This window comes from Oryzias melastigma, linkage group LG14 (assembly GCF_002922805.2).
Source record: "Oryzias melastigma strain HK-1 linkage group LG14, ASM292280v2, whole genome shotgun sequence".
NCBI lineage: Eukaryota > Metazoa > Chordata > Actinopteri > Beloniformes > Adrianichthyidae > Oryzias > Oryzias melastigma.
In genome coordinates this window covers 12,695,599-12,714,801 of record NC_050525.1, presented here as the reverse complement: position 1 = coordinate 12,714,801, position 19,203 = coordinate 12,695,599, and the positions used below count along the sequence as shown (strand labels likewise).

Genomic DNA, 19,203 nt, shown 5'->3' with positions numbered 1-19,203 from the left:
CGTTACTTGTATTTCTTTTCTGTGACCTGCTAAGCAAACGATGCCAAAAGGTCTCCCTGGATGTATTAAAATTAGTCAAGGAAGCAGTGGGAGAGAACATCTGAGGACAGGTTCCCGCTCTCTAAATGAAGAAGTGTCTCGTGGGTCTGTGGAATTTGACATGTGGCATTTTTAGGATCAGCCGAAATTGTGTTTCACTCGCCAGACTCCTGGAATACAGCCCAACGGTGTTTGATGGCCTTCATGGGTCAATTAAAGAGGGATGCAGAAAGCATCTGGCAGGTTGAGATGCAAATAATTAACCACCCACGTGACCTCCTGTCCTTTTCAACGTCTTCTGCTGGGCTTCTGAACAGTCCAACAGCAGGAAGAGAAATCCCCCACAAAGCTCGTTTAGCCCGTTTTCAATAAAGATGGACAAGGAGAAAGTGCTCTCCCTTTGAAGCCTGTTCCCTCCATCCTGGTTCTGCCCCACCTCCTGTCCACCGGATTAAACCGTTACAGTAAGAGCAGCTTTTACACAAAACCGTTGTTCAACCTTAAGCGACCCTTACGCTCGTCGGACTTGCCCTCCTGTGGAAGAATGCCGCTCATGGTAGTTTTCAATATTCCCTGGCCTTGTGTGCCCTCAGATTAGGTGATGCGGTGTTAACACAAGCTGACACCGCAGATTAGCCACAGACACGAGGAATGCCGCGGCCTTTTTGTGCCACGTGGACTCTAGCCAAAATGGCCTTTGGTTCCAATGGCCACAGAGAGCTGTGATAAACGGCTCCATGACAGGGAGGCTGCTCCTCATGGCTGTCTTTGTGTTTAGCAAGCTACTCTTTGACAAGAAAGCACCTCTGTTCATTATACAATTTGATATGAGAACTTAATCTCTAACCCAAGCTTTGACCCCCAGATGTTATGTATTCCAAACTTTTATAGAGAATCTGAGTTACTAAATGTTTACTGATTCCACGCATACAATTTTATTTTTTAATGAACAGAGTTAGCATCTTTGTAAATGTAGAATATAAGTTAGTATCATGTTTAAAAACAAACTATAAACTGCAAAATAAAAATACATTCATGTCCAAAAAAAACAGATTGATGACAACATAAGCATGAGACAACATGACAAAAGTAAAAATGTCTGGGCAAATTCAAAACTATCAAGCACGGTGGTATAGGTATGATAATTTGGACTTTTTCTTAAAATACAGATATTAAAGTATTTTCTTTAGTCTGCTGTAAATGATCCATGAGCTCATCCATCTATTTATAAGGTGGCAAATTCAGGCAGTTATACTGTATGCTTTAACTAAAGTATCTACATAAACTGCAGTAAATATTTAACATTTGTATTAACAGGCTTAATCAGTTCGTATGTTTTACAATTTTATAATTCATTTTTTAGTTTTAAAGATTAAAGTGAATCTGGCTTGGGTGATGCTGAAAAAACATAACAATTTTATAGAGTTTAAATCAGGATTTCTATATTTTAACCTTTTTATGGTGTTTTTATAGATAATATTTTTAGATTACACGTAATATTTTCAACGGTATTCCTATGAATTAACACTGGGTTATAAGAGAGACTTTTTGGACTCTGATACAGTAAAATGAGAGTTGATTCCCATTTTCACATGGACTGGTCTTTATCCCAGTTTCTGCTCATCACTTTTATGGATGGAATTTTTAGGTGCAGCCAGGAGGCGGAGAATCTCCAGTTTGGTCAACAAAAGATTTGATTTAGGATTTTTGCACAGTGAGGTCCTGTTTGCTTCATTGAGCGGGAACCACAGGCAGCCAGTGGGCAGTTTAGAAACAGAGAACAATACGGGCAGGATGAAGATTAGGGGCTCAATTTTGGAGATCATGGTTCCCAGTCAGACAAAGGTTCTGGTGCTTGGGTTAGTAATGAGCTTAAATGAATGAGTTTATGTGTATCAGGGTCATTTTACCAGTAAATGTAAAATCAAGAGACATCGACAAGTGGAGAAGACGTGAGGAACAGCCACCAAGCAGCCACTTTCATACAAAGTCAATGGTTACGCACATAAACTGTCATTTTGGGCTTCCATTTTCAGAACTCTCGCATTACGCAGATTTTTAAGTGTGTTCTCCAGCTCTACGTACAAAACGGACGTCCACTGAATGCATGCTAGAAGTTCAACCAGTTTAACTTCTGATCTCTGAATTGCAAATATGCCAAATTTTAGTCACAGACTTGAATTTTTTCAAAACACGGAAGTGCTGACCGTTGTAAACATGATCATGGAGGAGAAAATAATCATTCCGGTTGGTGCCCAGTCGTTAGTATATGACACCAAGTCTCACATTTACTGGAGTGGAGCAGTAGAAGAAAAATCTTGGAGCAACATTTGCATGATTTGCACCACTTTGACTTGTTGCACCAAAACGAGAGAAAGCCCCTCCCTGCTGCTTCCTTGCTTATATCCGGTGCTGGTGGGCACTACCAGCTGAATGTGTGTTCATGAAACCATGTAGCTCGTTTCTTGAACGTTGCTGAATGTAGCTTGATGCTACATTCACACCAGCTTTGATAACACTTGTTCAAGCGACCGCTACCAATCAAAAGTTTACGCAAATGCATGTTTGGTCCAAACTCTCGCATTCACGCATCTCTATGTAATTTTTTCAGTGTTTGATCTTTATGTATAAAACGCCATTGAACTAAAGTTGAAAGTTAAACCTGTTGAAATTTTTACCGGCCGTTTGAAAAGTGATCATGGAGGAGAAATGAATAATTCCAGAATTATATGACACCAAGTTTATCAGAATAGAGCTGTGAAAGAAAAAGCCTGGAGCAAGATTGTATAGATTTGCACCACATTTTGCACCAAGACTCTTCTAACTGTAGGTACATTGATTACTAACGGGTACTAGCGACAGTCCAGTGTGAACACCGTATGCTAAAATCACATTAAAGAACCCGTGTCCAGTGCTCACTTAAATGTTCAATACATGCCAGGTGTGATAGTAGCATGACAGTCTACTAACCAGTCCAAGAACATACTCTTCTCCATGATTTTGAGTTTTGAATAAGATAAGGTACAAAATAACAAAAATGTCTTAAAATCTGGGCTCATTTTATTGATAAGATAGAGGATAAAGTTTTCACTTCTGCAATAAAGTAACCTAACTGACAACGTTTTACCTACATGCAGGAGTAATCCCTGTAGATTGATAGACTGTAACTCCAAATATTTTAGAAAATGTGCAAATTGTATTTTTAGCTGTGTCTTTTACATGAGTTGCTTGCTAAAAAAAATATCAAAAGAACTTGAGTACATAGAAATGGCAAAAATAGCTGTTATGTTCTCATGTAAATGGATCCCATCACTGAAGACTGAAGAGCCTTAAAACACATGAAACAGCTGAAAAAGAGAAAAAGACTTTGGAGTCTTCTGTCTTTATGCTTCAAAAAAGTCACATGCAGTGCCCTGGTCTCATTTCTATGGCAACCTGAATGCTATTATCATACCTTGCCATTCATTATGAAAGGAGTTCTGTTGATTGGTGCAAGAAGAGGGTGAAGAGAGAATGCAGCTTCTTCTGTGGTCAAAGCTGAAAAACAGGAGGAAAAAGAAATCTCAACCACACACCAAAGTGCAAGTCAGTTTGCTGACATCCACAAGGCAAGAGCTTGTTAAACTTAGTGATTTTCTGTTGACAGTTTCTAAGAAGCAGGAGCCAAGAGATAAAAGTATGGTTTGATATTTGAAATAATAATTGCACTTGTTCGCTACAGGAAACCTGTTGGAAAATAGATGTTTTTTTTTCTTTGCTTCACTGGCCTGTTAAGAAGCACAAATTGCAGCAAGTAGAACATCGTCCACTTGTGATGTTAGGTGATAAAATCCTTTCCTAAAAACGGTGTGATTCAGAACAATAACCAAAATGTTCCTTTTGTGTTTGCATGTGGTAAAAAGTGACCAAACAAGAGGAGAATTATTAATCTATAAAAGAGGTAGAAAATATGAATCTGGTTTACTTTATATTCAAGATCAATTGGAGCAAGATGATGCATCTGAAAACAGTAAAAATAGCTTCTATTTGTTAATAGGTTAAGAGAATTTATACCACAGCGTCATAAACTGTAGTCTTAAGATGGTGATAAAAATGTTGACAGGAAGAGAAGAATGAACTCTGACACCTAATGGACTCCAGCTTTGTCTTGTGTCATGAGCGCAGGCTAAATTATTGATCTGCTTTGTTTCAAAATCTTTTGACGTCACTAATGTTGTCATCACTTCACTTTTAGGAGTGAAAAATCTGTTCCTTAAGTTAAAAACTTTAAGCACAGCCTGACCTAGAGACGATCTGTAAGAGAAAAAAAAGAAACACAAGATGTTTGGCCAGAATAACCCTTAAGCTACATTTACTCTGAGCATGTGTTGCACATTCAGGAATGTCACTGAAGGTGAGTTTTTGAATGCACTTTTAGAATAATTTGTTGCTACCCAACACTGGTGTATGCACCTAATGTTGGCTTGATGTCAAATGTCAAAGTGGGTAAAATCTCAAAAACCTTGCTCAAAATTTTGCTCTATTCCAATGTACGAACGTCTGTAATTCCAGCCAAGCACAAACCTTCTGTGAATTAAAAACATGATTTAAAAGGTTATTACCAAATCCAAGGCCTTGATTGGTCAAAATGTATCTGGTTTAAGTTGTAACGCACATTCATGGACGAAGCTTTTTGTAAGTAGACCCCAAAAACAGACTTGAAAAGTTGCACAGCGATACAAGAGCATGAACGTTTAGAAGCCCAGAAAGTGCATATGCATTGATTGTTCATTGGAATCAAACCACCTGTTAGAACAAACAAACTCCACTGCATCTCCACAAGGGGGGTGCAGTTATAAAATAATTGTTGGGAAGATATTCAGGAATATGAACCTAATTTTAAAAAGTGGTATCATGATCAAAGACAAGATTTCTTCTTCTTTTTTTATTTTTTTTTTAGCTTAAAGTCAATTTGACGACCACACAGTCACACAAGGGATGAGTGTTAGATTCCCAGAGAGTTTATTCCTAAAGTCAAGATTTGCTGTGCAGACTCAAAAGACGACTGGATTGAAACTCTTACAGGTATTGCTGGTTTGAAGCATATGTTTTTAAAAAGAAAAACTAGTTAAAAACCCACTCCAATGAAAATCCTGTTTTTGGTGTTTTAACATATTCTTGTTGCATTTTTCTCATAATGGAGGACATATCAAAATTTAAGACGGCATCTTTGAGTATTTCTTTATTCAAATAAGAATGTATCGGGAGTACATAAAAACTCAGATTGAGAAAGATCGGGTTAGTGAAGCAGCAACTGCCATGGGCGGTCTCCCTACTCTGCTCCAATTCCGATCCATCACTTGCAGACAAATGGATCCATTAACCTCTTCATTTTCCTCGTCTAAACTTCCATCTGGTTCAAAACTGTAAAGCTGCATATCTCTGATAGTTATTATTTTTTTTTTTTGTTACACTAATGTTTGTTTGAGGTTGTGAGGAGCTATAAGCTAACAAGAGAGTGTGTAAACGAAGGAATTCTGGGGTTTTAGGATTTTCAGTGGCGGACTTAGCAGTTTCAAGGCCCCGGCTGGATGATAACATGGCTCCTCTGCAACGATTTTATTACTTTTCTTTTTTAAATCCTTATTGAGGATACAACCTAACTGGTCTTCTTCTAGACAGCATCAGTGTCAAGAATCTAAATGTTTGATAAGCAAAAGCTGAAATCGCACTTAAATGTTCAAAGAAAGTATTTTATATTCATTAATTTTACTTGGAAAAAAACCTTTAATTTATTTAATGCGCTAATTGATCAGTTGCTCTCTTATGGTTGGAAGAAATGGCTAATAGAATTCTTGTACTGACAATACTCTGGAGTCTCTCTGGAGTGTTCCATTGCTGCAGAGGGATGGGGGGAGGGGGGACAAAACACTTTCAGATGATTGTCTTATGCCATCTCAGTGCTTTGAGGTGCTTTTTAATGATATAATATAATTATAATGGTTTTAACATTTATTTGACAAACTTTTATTGTGTTCATTTCGGGGCCCTAGAGTGTTGGGGGGCCTCAGACGATCGCCTACCTTCACCTAAAGGTAAATCCGCCCCTGGGTTTACTTCTGCACCAACAGACCCATCCACAAACCAGCTCCTGCAGCACTGCAGAAAACTTAAAGAAAACACAGACTTTTTGGTTCTTGCTAAAACCTGTGAAATCAAAATTAAAAGACCACTGGGAATGATTTTACAACAGAAAAAAAATTTAGTAGGTAATGACTTTAAATACTTTAGAACCCAGATTACTAAACTTCACTGCTCTTGTTCCTAACTACATCAGAACTACTATTAGTGTGTGTTTAATCCCAGATGGAAGAGAGGGCTCATCTTCCTAAAAAATACATTTTGTTTTCCTTTTCCCCTAATTTACTTGAAATTCCCGTCTGTAATAACCCTGTTCAATAGCTTGCTGTTAGGTTTCATAATTGCACTTTCTAAATACATGACATCATGTGCCCAGATAACCAAGGAGGAGTTTGGTCTTTTCTTCTGCTTTTAAGCAAATTGAGAATTCGGCAGCTTCCACTTCAGTCAGACTTTTCACTTTGGTGATTCCTGCTCCAGAGGTCGCTAAAAGGAAGGATGCAGGGATACATAATGTTTCCAAATGGCCCAAAGGCTTTCAAAGACATTGGGTTTTTTTTTTTTTAGACAATTTTACACTGCTCCCATTTTTCAGGCATAGCTTTTTATAGACATCAAAAAAGAAGACAGTGGCTGTCAGGCAGAGATCACTTCAAAAAGAACCCCTTCTGCTGTGTAAGGACATAATGTTTTCAAATAAATATTTGATCTTTGAGTTGAGCAAATAGAGTTTATATTTTTATGGTATTTTACTTAAGCAAAACCAAATCACAGGAAGTATGAAGGACAATGTGGTCCAGCCTTACTGTTCTTTTTAAAAGGAGGAAGGTAAGGAACAGATGAATCATTGAGCATCTTCAGAGTGAAATCCTCAACGATCTTGAAAGATCGTAAAATTTACTCATCAAGGTCAATTTTGGAGTTTGTTTATATGAGGCCAAAGCAGAAAGACGTCAGCAATGATCTGGTGAAGGAATAAACTGGGAGGTGCTGTTGGAAGCTGCTTTTAAAGCAAGATAAGCCAGAGTTATCAGTAAACCACAATTCACATATCTAGTTATCGCAAAGATCTATGAAATTCATTGACCCAAAGGGTCACAGTGAGAGCAGTTCCAACAGAAACACAGGGATGGAAGGCTTTAGGATTTAGTAAGGAAACGGCTAAAAACCCACTCCACTAAAAATAGAGTTTTTGGTGTTTTTTACATGTTCTTGTGGCATTTTTCAGATGATGGAGGACATATATAAAGTAAATTAAGCTTAAAATTGCATGTCTGAGAATGTATTTATTCAAATCATTTTGAATCAGGGGCAAACGAAAAAGAGCTTATTTGTAATACAGAAAATATGATGTGCGGACCGTAAGCTCCCAACTCTGATTCATTCATCCACTTGTGGCCGAATAGAATCACGAGCGTCTTTGTTTTCCTCGTCTGAGCTGGTATTTACCTCAAAACTCTACGGTTGGTTCGCTCTAAAATTCTTTACGATGCTAATTTTAGGTTGTGGTTGTGAGGGGCTGTAAACTAGCGGGAGAGAGAGTGTAGGCAGATGGGTGATGGGAAATGGGGGTGGACTTGCTCCGATTTTACATTCGTGTAATGTTTTACAATTACAGCTTTACTTTAAGGTACACAACTTTAACTTACAGTTAAGATTAACAACATTCTGACTTTTAAAAATGTCTTATTGTTTGTTTTAAACTACAACTATTGTAAAATATTTTATAAATTACAGGAACAGGATGAAATAAGATTTAATCAGAAGAGATTCTCTAATATTGCTGTTCTAAAAATGTGAACATTTATTATTAGATCTGTTATTTTACACCTGAGATAACAATGAAAAATAGGATTCTGAGGGAAACACTTTATAGGATATACATACATATACGTGGAAATTATTATTAATAAATAGATTTGTATTTTTTGTTGCGATTAAAGCCTCATTTAACCAATATCATTGTTGTTTATTTTGTTCTATATACCCGTCTGTTCAACATGATCAGTAGATTGGACAGTTTACCAGCGCAGTAGTTGCAAAACTTATTTCAAATCAACAAGCTAAATATTGTATAATCCACTTCATTGTAAACTTTTACTCAAATATAAATTGAAAAAAGAAGTAAACAAATAAATAAATAAATTGTGAAATTTATGAAAGCTAGCATAGTGAATTTGTTGAATCTAATTGTCTTTGGTTTACAAAAACCTTTTGAATGTTGGTGTTGTGCAAAAATGAAAAAATTTTTGTCCTAAAAACATTCACAATGGCTTAACATTATTATAAAGCCTATTAAACTGATATTAGTGAAAATACTTATAGTAAAATGTTGACATGATAAACAGAAATCCAGAATATAATTAAATAATTCTTGCAGGTAATTCAAGCTCACATTAAGAATGGTGCTGAGTTTAACGCAGTACCTCCAGTGACCACCAGAGGGACGTTTCAGCAGGTAACAATTCTCTATTAACCCCTTCATGCCATACAGTGCTAATTCTCGAAGAAAGATACTTTTAGGACTCCATTCAATTGTGGCATCACAGATAATATATATTATTGGGAATGAATTCAAGCCTGATGGGGTTAATTAATGCTAAACTTGACACCTAAAACAAACGCATCAGTCTAGTTTCAGTAGCGTTTGTGGTGTTTTGATACTTTACTTAATATTCATGAAAACCTTTCGGGGAGTGATTTATTTTTTTAACATTGTACTGGTTTCCTATTATTAGAGCTCACTGTCAGGGTCTTATTTTGATTGACAGATGGGCAGACACATGGATGAACCCAACAGAAGCTCAAACCGTATTTTGTTCGATACCATTTCCAGAATGTTGCTGAGTTGAGCAACAGAAATTCCAGTCGATGGGCTCATCCCACTTTAGGTTTTGTTTTTTGTTTTTTGTGAAAAATGTAAAGATGTCAGACGTTAATGACCCAGTGTACATACAGGGATGCAAACAAGCATATCTCCAAAAAACAACATTTTTGTTAATAAAGTGTTTTCTGTTAATCAATTCACAAAGTGAAATGTATTTAATAAACAATTGCTAAATGTAGAGTGACACTTCAAGTCTTTATTCTCGCTGTCTGATTGTTATGACTTACAGGTAACAAAAAGCCTAAAAGAATATCAGAAAATGTAAATGTAGTGGACAATACTTTCTTGTTGAGTCATAGAGTGAAACTGAATGGCTAAATATATATTTTTTTTAAATTCTAGGATTTGAAATGGTCTCTCAGTTTAGGCCAGTGAAGAAAATTACTGACTTGACAGATATCCAAAAGACAGTCATCAACACTCTACAAGGAGGATAAACTAAAGGTTAAACTTGTCGTTCAGATTGCTGTATCCAAGTACATGTGGAAGAAAAAAGTAAAAAGAAGGAAAAAAGGTGCCCCAGCAACAGGGATAATTGCAGCATTTAGAAAACTGTCAAGAGAAATTCATTCAAGAATTGGGAATGAATCAGTGCACCAAAAGCAGCCACACACACAGGTTCTCGACAGATTTCATATTCATTGTGTCAAACTGCTCCTGAACCAGAGACGATGGCTAAAGGGTCTCAATGGTCCAACATCCACTTTTCAGATTAAAGTAAATTCTGTGTTTCGTTTGGAAATCAAGCTGTAAAAGTCTTTAAGAAGAACTAAAAGGAGCAGAATCCATGTTGAAGTTCCTCAAGTCAGTGATGGTTTGTAGCTCCATGCCATCTCCCAGTGTTGGTTCACTGTACTTCTTTCTGAGTACAATTTTTACGGGAAAATCCTGCCCTTTCCTCACAAACTGCAAAGAGATGCAGATTTGATTTTCCTGTAGGAATTAGCCCCTGCCTACACAACCACAACTACTAAAAGCTGGTTCAACAACCATGATGATACTATGTTAGATTACCCAGCAGACACACCTGACCTGAACCCAATAGATCTATGGGCTGTTGTCAAAATAAGAGACATTAGACCCAACAATGTAAATGACCTGAAGGTAGCTGCTTCCATTACACCTACACAGTACCACAGGTGGATCGCCTCCATGCCATGGCACATCGATGCAGTAATATGTTCGAAAGGAGGCTCAGCCAACTACTGTGAGTAAAAAATGGAACAGCTTTTAGAAGCTTGACATTTGCACTAAAAACACCTTTTTTTGGTTAGATGGGATTCAAATTCACGATTTAGATTTTAATTTTCCACCGACCATAATAATCAACAACAGAAGAAACAAATGCTTGAAAGATTTATGTAATAATTCTAAATAAAATACAAGTTTCTCTTGTGAACTTGACTGGCAAAAGACATTGGACTTTTTAGTGATAATCTCATTTTTCTGCATGTCTATTGACTAAATATGACATCAAAATTATGGAGCATTAAAACATTTTGAAGTACTTCCAATAAAAGTTAAGATAACCATGAACATCTGCTGATCAAAGAACCTTAATAATCTAGCTAAGGGTTTTGAATTTATACATTTTATGGTCTCTATGGTCCACTCTGCTTCTAGAAAGATTAATATTATAAAGTGGAAAATGTTAAATCTTCCAAAGAGCAGAAAAAAAAACTATTTGTCTATGTGAGGGTGAGCAGAGTCAGATGTGATGGACAATTAGTGAAGGTTTATTAGCTTTACAATCGCAAAAAAATAAGAAAAGGAAGCAGACTGGAACCAAGACAGGACCGAACTGAAAGGAAATAACCTGGTAGGTTGGAGGAGCCAGGGAGAGGCTTTTGAAGGTGCAAAATTTAAAGATGTGAAGCAGGTGTGCAAGGCCACCAGGTAGAGAAGGCCACGCCTCCTGCCCCACGCCACCCTGTAGAAGCACACACAGAAAGAAAAACAACAACTCCAAAACCAATAAAGGAAAACATCAAACCATAACACTCTAGGAGGAATAAGGCAATACTGCGTGGATCTGAAAAAAATAAATAAATTATATTTTCCTATATCAATAAGCTTAATTTATTTTGAAATGATTTCATTCGATTAATAACTTGCCTCAGACACATCAATCTGGATCAGAGGATTATAAATCGATCAATCGATAAATCGATTAATCGTCACATCCCTAATATGAGACCAAACTAAAGAGATATTTTTGGAATTCACATCCCAAACATTGTTTATCTTTCAACAATCACAGGGGGACAGGAATTATGAAAGAACGGACTGTTCACAGTCATTGTCAGTCATGACTTTTTAGCGCACGGAAGTCTTCCAGACTCAAGAATGTATCTGACCACTGACGCTGGGATGAACTTGTGGACCAGAAGGAGGATCCTAACAGATTTCTACACACTTTTTATTTTTAAATTTGTGCATAAGCAAAAACAGTGTTACACATAATTTATTGTTGTCTGTGAAATTTTACAACAAGTTTTGTTATGTCTTCAGAGATTAACCTTAGACTTTACAGTGCATTCATTCTTTATTACTAGTTTGGGATAACAGTTAAAATCATTAAATAAGAGAGTGGTACCTTTAGGTCTTTTTAGGATATCTCTGAATGTGCTAACTGCATGAGAGGAGTTACGGTTGTGCTAGCAGCCACAGTCCATTCTGTGTGTACTCTAGAAGACCAGAGCGGCCATATTAACATTCTACTCTGAACGGCCACAGAATCTGTCTTCAATGCTGTCTGACTCCAAACAAAAGATGGTGTGATTGTGTGTGTGTGCACGTGTGAGACAGTGGGTGTGTAACTGCACAATGGGTAAAAAAAGGGAAGAAAAAAAAAAAGCACGGAAACGGATCAAGGGGAAACAGCCTGAAGTGGGAAGAGATGAGCAGCTCCAGTATGTTTGGCTGCTGGCATGTTTACACACATCTGAACTCGGGGAGACTTTGTCTCTGCAGCAGACTTCTATTGCTATATTCAGACTATGCAGATTTATAGGGTCGCCAGTTCAAAATCAAAGCAAGCTTTCTTGTATTTGTTGTTGGTTAAGTCCTCTTAGTAATATGATTATGAGCTGAAAGATGTAACAACTGAAGTGAAAGCCTCGTTTTGCAGGAACTGAATAATAAATGTAATCAAACTTTTCAACAAGCTGTGATGTTGATGGTTTATTTGTTTTCTTGTGCTAATTTTGAGGTGTTATATTGTTTAGAAAATCTTCATTTGCAAATACCCTTCTTTGTGTTTGCTCTATAAAGCCCAAAATTAAGCTGTCACGTGAACAGACTGTGTTGTGTCGGTTTGTTGCCAGGCGCAAGTCTGAGTCGCTGTTTATAACACAGACTTTGATATCTAAAAGAGATTATCATCAGAAATACTTTCTTGTTACTGTGAATTTTATTTTCATCACCTTAAGCAGAATAATTGACATTTGGGACCAGATTTGTTAGATAGATTCTGAAAAAGTGCACACAAAAGGGTTTGAATGACAGCTAACGGTAACCATCCTCATCTGTGACCCGTTTACCTGTATTCAACGTGTGTCCACAAAAGGTCTTGGAGTTTCTCCCAACAGACCCTTGAATCCTTCATCCAGTAACCCACTGACTTCTCTGAATCCTGAGTCATGGGTAATGCTAAAGGAGCTGTCAAAAGATCTACGGGAAAAGGTAACTGTACAAAACAGAAAAGGGATTCTAGGATATCCAAGAAAGTGAGAATGCCGGTTCACAGTGTTCCAACTTTTACCAAGAAGTGGAAAGAGAGGAGTTTTGTTGAAACCAAGCCACTGTCACAAAAATGTCTTCCACAAGTGCCAGAAAAATCATTAGGGAAGCAAAAAAAAAACACAAATATTTTCAGCTGTGATCCAGGACTCTGAAAATCCACAAAAATGAGGCACCTGAAGAAAAACGGGTTGCATGATTGAGTGACCAGAAGAAAATCATCTTTTTTGCACAAAATGGCTTTCTTGCGATACCCCAAACAGCACAGAGACAAGCCTAAAAACTTCTGGACCAAAGTCATTCGGAACGATGAGACCAAGATTGAACTTTTTGACCACAACCATAAACATTTGGAGAGGAGTCAACAAGGAGGATGATGAAAATAACACTATGTTAAGAACTGGGATTTGTCAACTTTGGAGCAAAGTCATTTGTGAAGTTTCTGTTGTCATTATGATTTAAAAAGTGTTAACACTGTTGCTTGACAATAAATGGCTTAATCCAACCACTATGACTGGGGGAAAAACTGTCTTATCATTCATATTCAAAACTTGAGCATAAGTGTAAAATAACAGAACACTTTAAAAGGGGTTGAAGAAACCATAGTTGTGTCTAAATTCCTTCATTTCTCGTTAGTTCATTATAGTGAGGTTTAAAATTTTGTTGAGCTGTTCGAATCTAACTCCAAAATCAGCGGACAAGAAGTTTCAGAGAAATCTCTACAAAAAATACATCGATGCTCACTAGATTGGTGAATATGGACCACAATTCACTAGATTTGAACAACTTTTAATGAAAAAAAAGTATTTAAATTATTTTTTTATAAATCATACAAGTTTTCATCACCAGAATCCACCGGTTTCAATAATAGTCTTCATAAAATGTTTATGCTTATTAGCTTTTTTTATTTTTTATTTTAAGAAGTTGGTGACTTCTTTTTTGCGCAAAAAAAAGAAAATGTCTGAATTACTTTTAAAAAATTGAAAAATTAATTTCTTTTTAAGTACTCAGAGTATTCAAAACAGAAAGTAAATATTTTTTATTTGTTTAATTTCTTTTAAATTATTATTATGTTTTTAGTACTTTTTATATTTTCAGTTTAAGATCAAATTCTTAATTTTTTTGCATTTAAGCACAAAAATGTGGCATTTTTAGGTTTATAAATGTATTGTTTACTTTCTAATGTGCTACAAACAAACAAAAAAAAGCTTTTTTTAACCCCCTCAAATATAATAAAATATGAAAATGAAATAAAAAAAAGAAAAGCAGGATGTTGGACTTTGAAATTTCAGCTAACAAAAGCAAGCAACAATGGACACAAATTTGATCTTGATGATATTCATCAACACCATTGTAAACTTCACAGTTTGACTGTTTTCTTTATTAAACACTGTGATAGTTGCCATGCAAACTGTAGCCAGGTGACTGATAAGAAAACTCTGCATAACCCCTCCTACTCATAAGCGGTTTCTATTTTTATTTGTGAACTGCTTTTCAGCTGATTCTCTCTGATGACTTTTTCTCAGGGCTGACACACGTGTTGGCTCGATCCAGTCTGAACATGTGAGCCAGCTCTCTAAACTTTGATTGTCAAAACTTGAGCATAGTTTGTTGCTGCATCATTTTGTGCTTTACTCAGTAATAACCATACAGATTTGACTTCAATGGCATAACTCAAGCATCTGGCCTTCATCACAGAGGAGCTGAAATCTTGATGTTTTATGTGCAAACTGCACCATCTCATGCAATCTGTGCCTACTGTGATGCCCTCAGGATCACTGCAGTAAAGTCCTCTTTTTCTTGAACACAGTGCAGCAACAATATAGCGACTGACTTCACAGGGTGTACAAATAACAGTGTGTTCTGATTTAGTTCTGATTTTTAAGTGTGTGAAAATTGAACATTTCATCGGGACAATGTCTACATTCAGATGAAGGCCAGAGAGCGCATGAGGACAAATGTCTGACTTTTATCTCCATGTCTCCAGGTTAAAGAGACTAGCTGAGTGACAGAGTCTCCACATGCACAAAATCACATTTCTTCAGTTAAGCTATGATATAAGCAACACATTATTTCTTAACTAATTCTTCACGTACTAAACATTTTGGTAAAACTTCATAATAGGGGGTCCCTTTCCTAATTTTAGTTGATACATAATTAAGCATCATGCAGCTATTTAAGTGTTAACAGACACTTTTATGCTTTACTTTGTTTTACTAAGTGTAGCCTTGAAAACGTTTGAAGTAATAATTAACAGCGGTTGTTTGTTTAGAGTTAGGAGCAAAAGGTAAGTAAGATTTTACTGAATGTTTCAAGGCTGACATAATCCTTAGTAATTGTAAAACCATAGTTAATAATTACAAAATGATTTTTTATCCCATTGTAGAGTGCAAACAGTTATCACTTTGGAAACACTTAGAGAGTCATTCAAAGGAAAACTGTGTTTTTACCAAGTTCTTGTAGCATTTTTCTCATGATGGAGGACATATAAAAGATAATGTAAGATTAAGACTGTCTTTTTGAGCATTTCTTTATTCAAATCCTGAGGGATCAGGAGCACATGAAAAACTTGCAGTTTAAGAAAACTCAGGTTTGTGATGCAGCAGCTGTAAGAGGAGGGTAAAGTCTACTTGCTCCGCTACAATTCTGAATCATCCACTTGCAGACAGTAGATCCATTAACGTCTTCATTTTCCTCATCTGAACTGCCATCTGGCTCAAAACTGTACAGCAGGATAGCTTCGATATTGCTCGCCATTTTTTTAAAACCCTAATGTTAGCATAAGTTTGTGAGATGCTATGAGCTATTGGGAGAGATTGTAAAGAAAGGGTTGATGGGAAATTAGCTGAGGCTAAGTTCTTCACCAGGACGACTCTGAAGAAAATTTCTGATGAACTCTGCGATGCAGAAAGTATACCCTAAAAGTGACAGGTTTCTTGATGTAGGCTGAAAACAGCATAATCATAATTACAAGACCTCTGGGAATTATTTTAAAATAAAATTTAAAAAAAACATAGCTGGAGTGGACACCTCTGTTATTGTTATAGTATATATTTTTTTGTTTTTTTAAATAGGAGTTTTATTTTAAAGTGTTACCAACTTCCTTTTTGTTTAGTCTTAAGTAGAAGGCCAAAGAAATGTGCAGATCCTCCAAGATTTTATTATAGTGTAAAACATGAAGCAGTAGCTGTATTGCAGCATTTTTGCTGTGTTATAAAGCTGGCAATTCCCAACACAATGAAAATAGAAAAATCATTAATAGAAAAAAAGAAGTTTAAGTCCATAGTTAATACGACAGTCACAAACTGATAGAAGTTGAACAATGGACTCTAATGTGCTAGTGGACATCTGATCAGTACATCTACCCACTTTTCAAATAGTTGTTTTCATGAAATCAGGCTTGATATCATTGTTTTCCTGCAGCAGCAAGGTAAAGCAGATAGGAAGGGTTATTGTGGGCGTCGCATGGGGCTAAATGAAAACACTCTTTCAAGTTTGATTTTGATCTAATTCAAAAGCATGTGCATTTTAAATACAGAAAGTAAAGAGGTGAAAAATTGTGATGCAAATTCTGACAAAGTGAAATGTATTTATTCATTTATGACTCTGTGGGTCTTTTACATTTTTGCAAATAGTGCTTCTGTGTGAAAGAGCAAATAATCCTATCTTTATCTCCTCTTTAAAGCAGAATCTTTAGGAATAACATCAAACAATCTGATTTAGGAGTAAACTCACTTTCTTTTCAACACTTGAAGGAGTTTAAATGCTTCATCCGTTTTATCCAAGAACTGAGCATATTTGTTTTTTATGTTACCGTGTTTCAGATTATTGAGTGCTAGAGAATCTCTGCTCGTCTGCATGCTCACTATACATCTCCATGGTCTGGAGCAGAACACCATGGATCCTCCACCAGTCGATGCAGCAAACAGAGGCCCAGGAAAAATGAACTGAGATCAAACCCTCCAGGGAGGCAAAGACAAGAGGAAGAAAACCATGCACCTCTTCAAACAGCAAAAGATCTGTGGCCGATGAGAACAGACCCAAACCCCCCTGCGATACCAGGAGAAAGGGTTCTGAGAGGGGCTAGCAGAAGCTGGTAACTGCTGGTTTATTCTGTCAAGATCGGCCTTTTAAACATGGATGGAACCTTCAAAAACAGATTTACTGTCACTCCCAGCTAGTGAGCAGACCTCCAGTTCACGTCCAACCAAAACTTAGACCTGAACTGGTGCACACAATGTTCATAAGCAGTGGAGCCAGAAACAATTCTGCAGAAGGATCTTTGTGGTGTCTTTGGCAGAGGGCAGCTACGGCAAGGGAATGAAAGTTATCCTCTGGACAACTGACAAAGCCCCCCTTTGTCCTGGAGGGCAGAGGAGGCAGGAAGCATGGAACCAAGCAATAACTCTCGACCACAGAGCAGCAGGTATAATCAACCAACTTGGGGGACTTCAAGAGGAAGGGGGCATTGAACAGGCTTTGGTATTTAGAATGAATCCGTAATAGTTGAGGTCACAACAGTTACGATAAGACGGATAATCAGCTTTGACATACTTACCTCCTGATTCATACAACAAGGAAAAATAGAAATCGTTAAAATATAAAGACCACCCAGACTGTCTGGTGAACCTTCAACCTCTTAATATAGATTCTCATTTTTCGTGAGCTGAGTAGACCAGAAATGAAGACTTTTTCACCACTTCTCAACGCTCAGTCACTTGCAAGAAGCTCTCAATAGAACCACTGGTAGAAGAATTTCCTTTTCAGAATCAGAACTTTGGGATAGTTTTACTTCAACTTCTTGGTTTGAGGTGTCCTCCACTATAATGAAAGGTTAAGTTTCATTCGGTAGGAGGACATGAGCAGCAGAGGTAAATATGTTTGAGTTTGGTGAATGAGGCCAAGGACGCAGCAGCAGAGAAGCTCACACAACCAAATCCTCCAAATACTAAACCTTTGTAAGAACTTTTATTAATCTGTGAAGTGTTATGTGTTAGCTACTCCATTAAAGTATGATATCAAAGTAAAGATTGGTCCATTGATTGATTGATTCATCTTTGCCTATTTTAAAACAGTGTTGACAGATTATAAATTGTGGCACCAAGGAAGAGCAGGTGTATAGATAAAGATACACTATAAGGATAGTCACATGACCCATTAGTTTACATTAGGATGGTTTAACCCTTTAACTCTAAAGACGTCACTGGCTACACCTTAAAACCAAAAGCTCTTTAACATACCATAACTCTTTGACCATTTACGTGATCAACTTGAATCAGAGGATTACTAACATAAGGTATTCCATATCAGCACAAGTAATTCTCTGGAATTTCTGTGGTGGAAAGAATGTCAACACTGAAGATAAAGCTCTGGTGTAAAAGGGTTAAAGCTTTTCTTTAATTCTTTTCTGGAGCCAGCTATGACATCAACAAACCCCCAACTTTCTATACTGGCCAAAATGTGAGATAAACGAGGCTGACTGTTGTTGGAACACACCCATTAAGGAGCTGAGGCTTCTGTTCCACCTGACATCCAAAGACAACACCCATTTTTGCACGACTTTAGTAGACTTTTAAGTTTGCAATATGTAGCATTTTATTTGTATTTTTTTGCATTTGTTTTGTTCTGCTAAATTTGTGTGGTTGTGAACTGCAATGTTCAGAACTTTGCTTTTTTTATATAAATTGTTTCTTGTGTATTAAAAATAAAACATTGAGGTTCAGGAATGTCAAACCTGGTGGAGTATACATTCTCACTCCTAACTCGTCATCTGTGGACATATGATTTGGGCCCCCTCCCTGTCACTTTTTAATGTTTTGGGTGTCCCCAACTCATCATTTTTTTACATGCTGGCTGTTCATATTAAATCATAGGTCTCCAACCCTTGGGATGTGTTACTGAACATGGTACTGAATGGGGTACGGACATAGAACCGATACTGGGTTAGGGTATCGAGTCCCTGTACCTGTCCATGTCCCGAGGGTTGGGGACCCCTGATTAGTGTCTGTATTTTTCCCTGTCTGTGGCCCGGTACTGGTTCACAGCCTGGAAGTTGGGGATCAGCTTATTTAATGGGAACAACCAGCGCATAAAAAAAAAAAAAAAAAAAAGGAGTTAGGGACACCCAAAATTTAAAAAAAAAAGTGATGGAGAGGGGCCCTATCAGTACATCCATATATAATGAGTTGGAAGTGAGAATGCATTTGATGGGACAACACATTTGGCAACAATAGAGAGAACAACTTTTGGGAGCAGCTGTAATTTCTGTTGTATTTTTTTATTTTGATTACTTTACATTAGAGTGAATAGGAGACGGCAAAAGTCACCAAGCTGTTTCTTTCTGAACTATTGCGGCTCCAAGTCATTTAGTTTTACTGTCTGTTTTAAAGTAAAACGTAGTAGTTTAGCAAATTTAA

General features: G+C 36.9%; 1 protein-coding gene across 1 annotated transcript in view; it reads right to left on the bottom strand.

Moving 5' to 3' along the window:
* Positions 1-3,411: 3,411 nt before the first annotated feature.
* The window catches only part of LOC118599628, a 75,928-nt gene continuing 60,136 nt past the window's right edge, over positions 3,412-19,203 (bottom strand). The window contains exons 6-7 of the mRNA XM_036215216.1: positions 10,863-10,976; positions 3,412-3,576 (exon numbers count right to left, since the gene is read on the bottom strand). Coding sequence (XP_036071109.1) covers positions 10,909-10,976 — 68 coding nt within the window. The 3' untranslated portion in view covers positions 3,412-3,576; positions 10,863-10,908. The remainder of the gene's footprint in view (positions 3,577-10,862; positions 10,977-19,203) is intronic.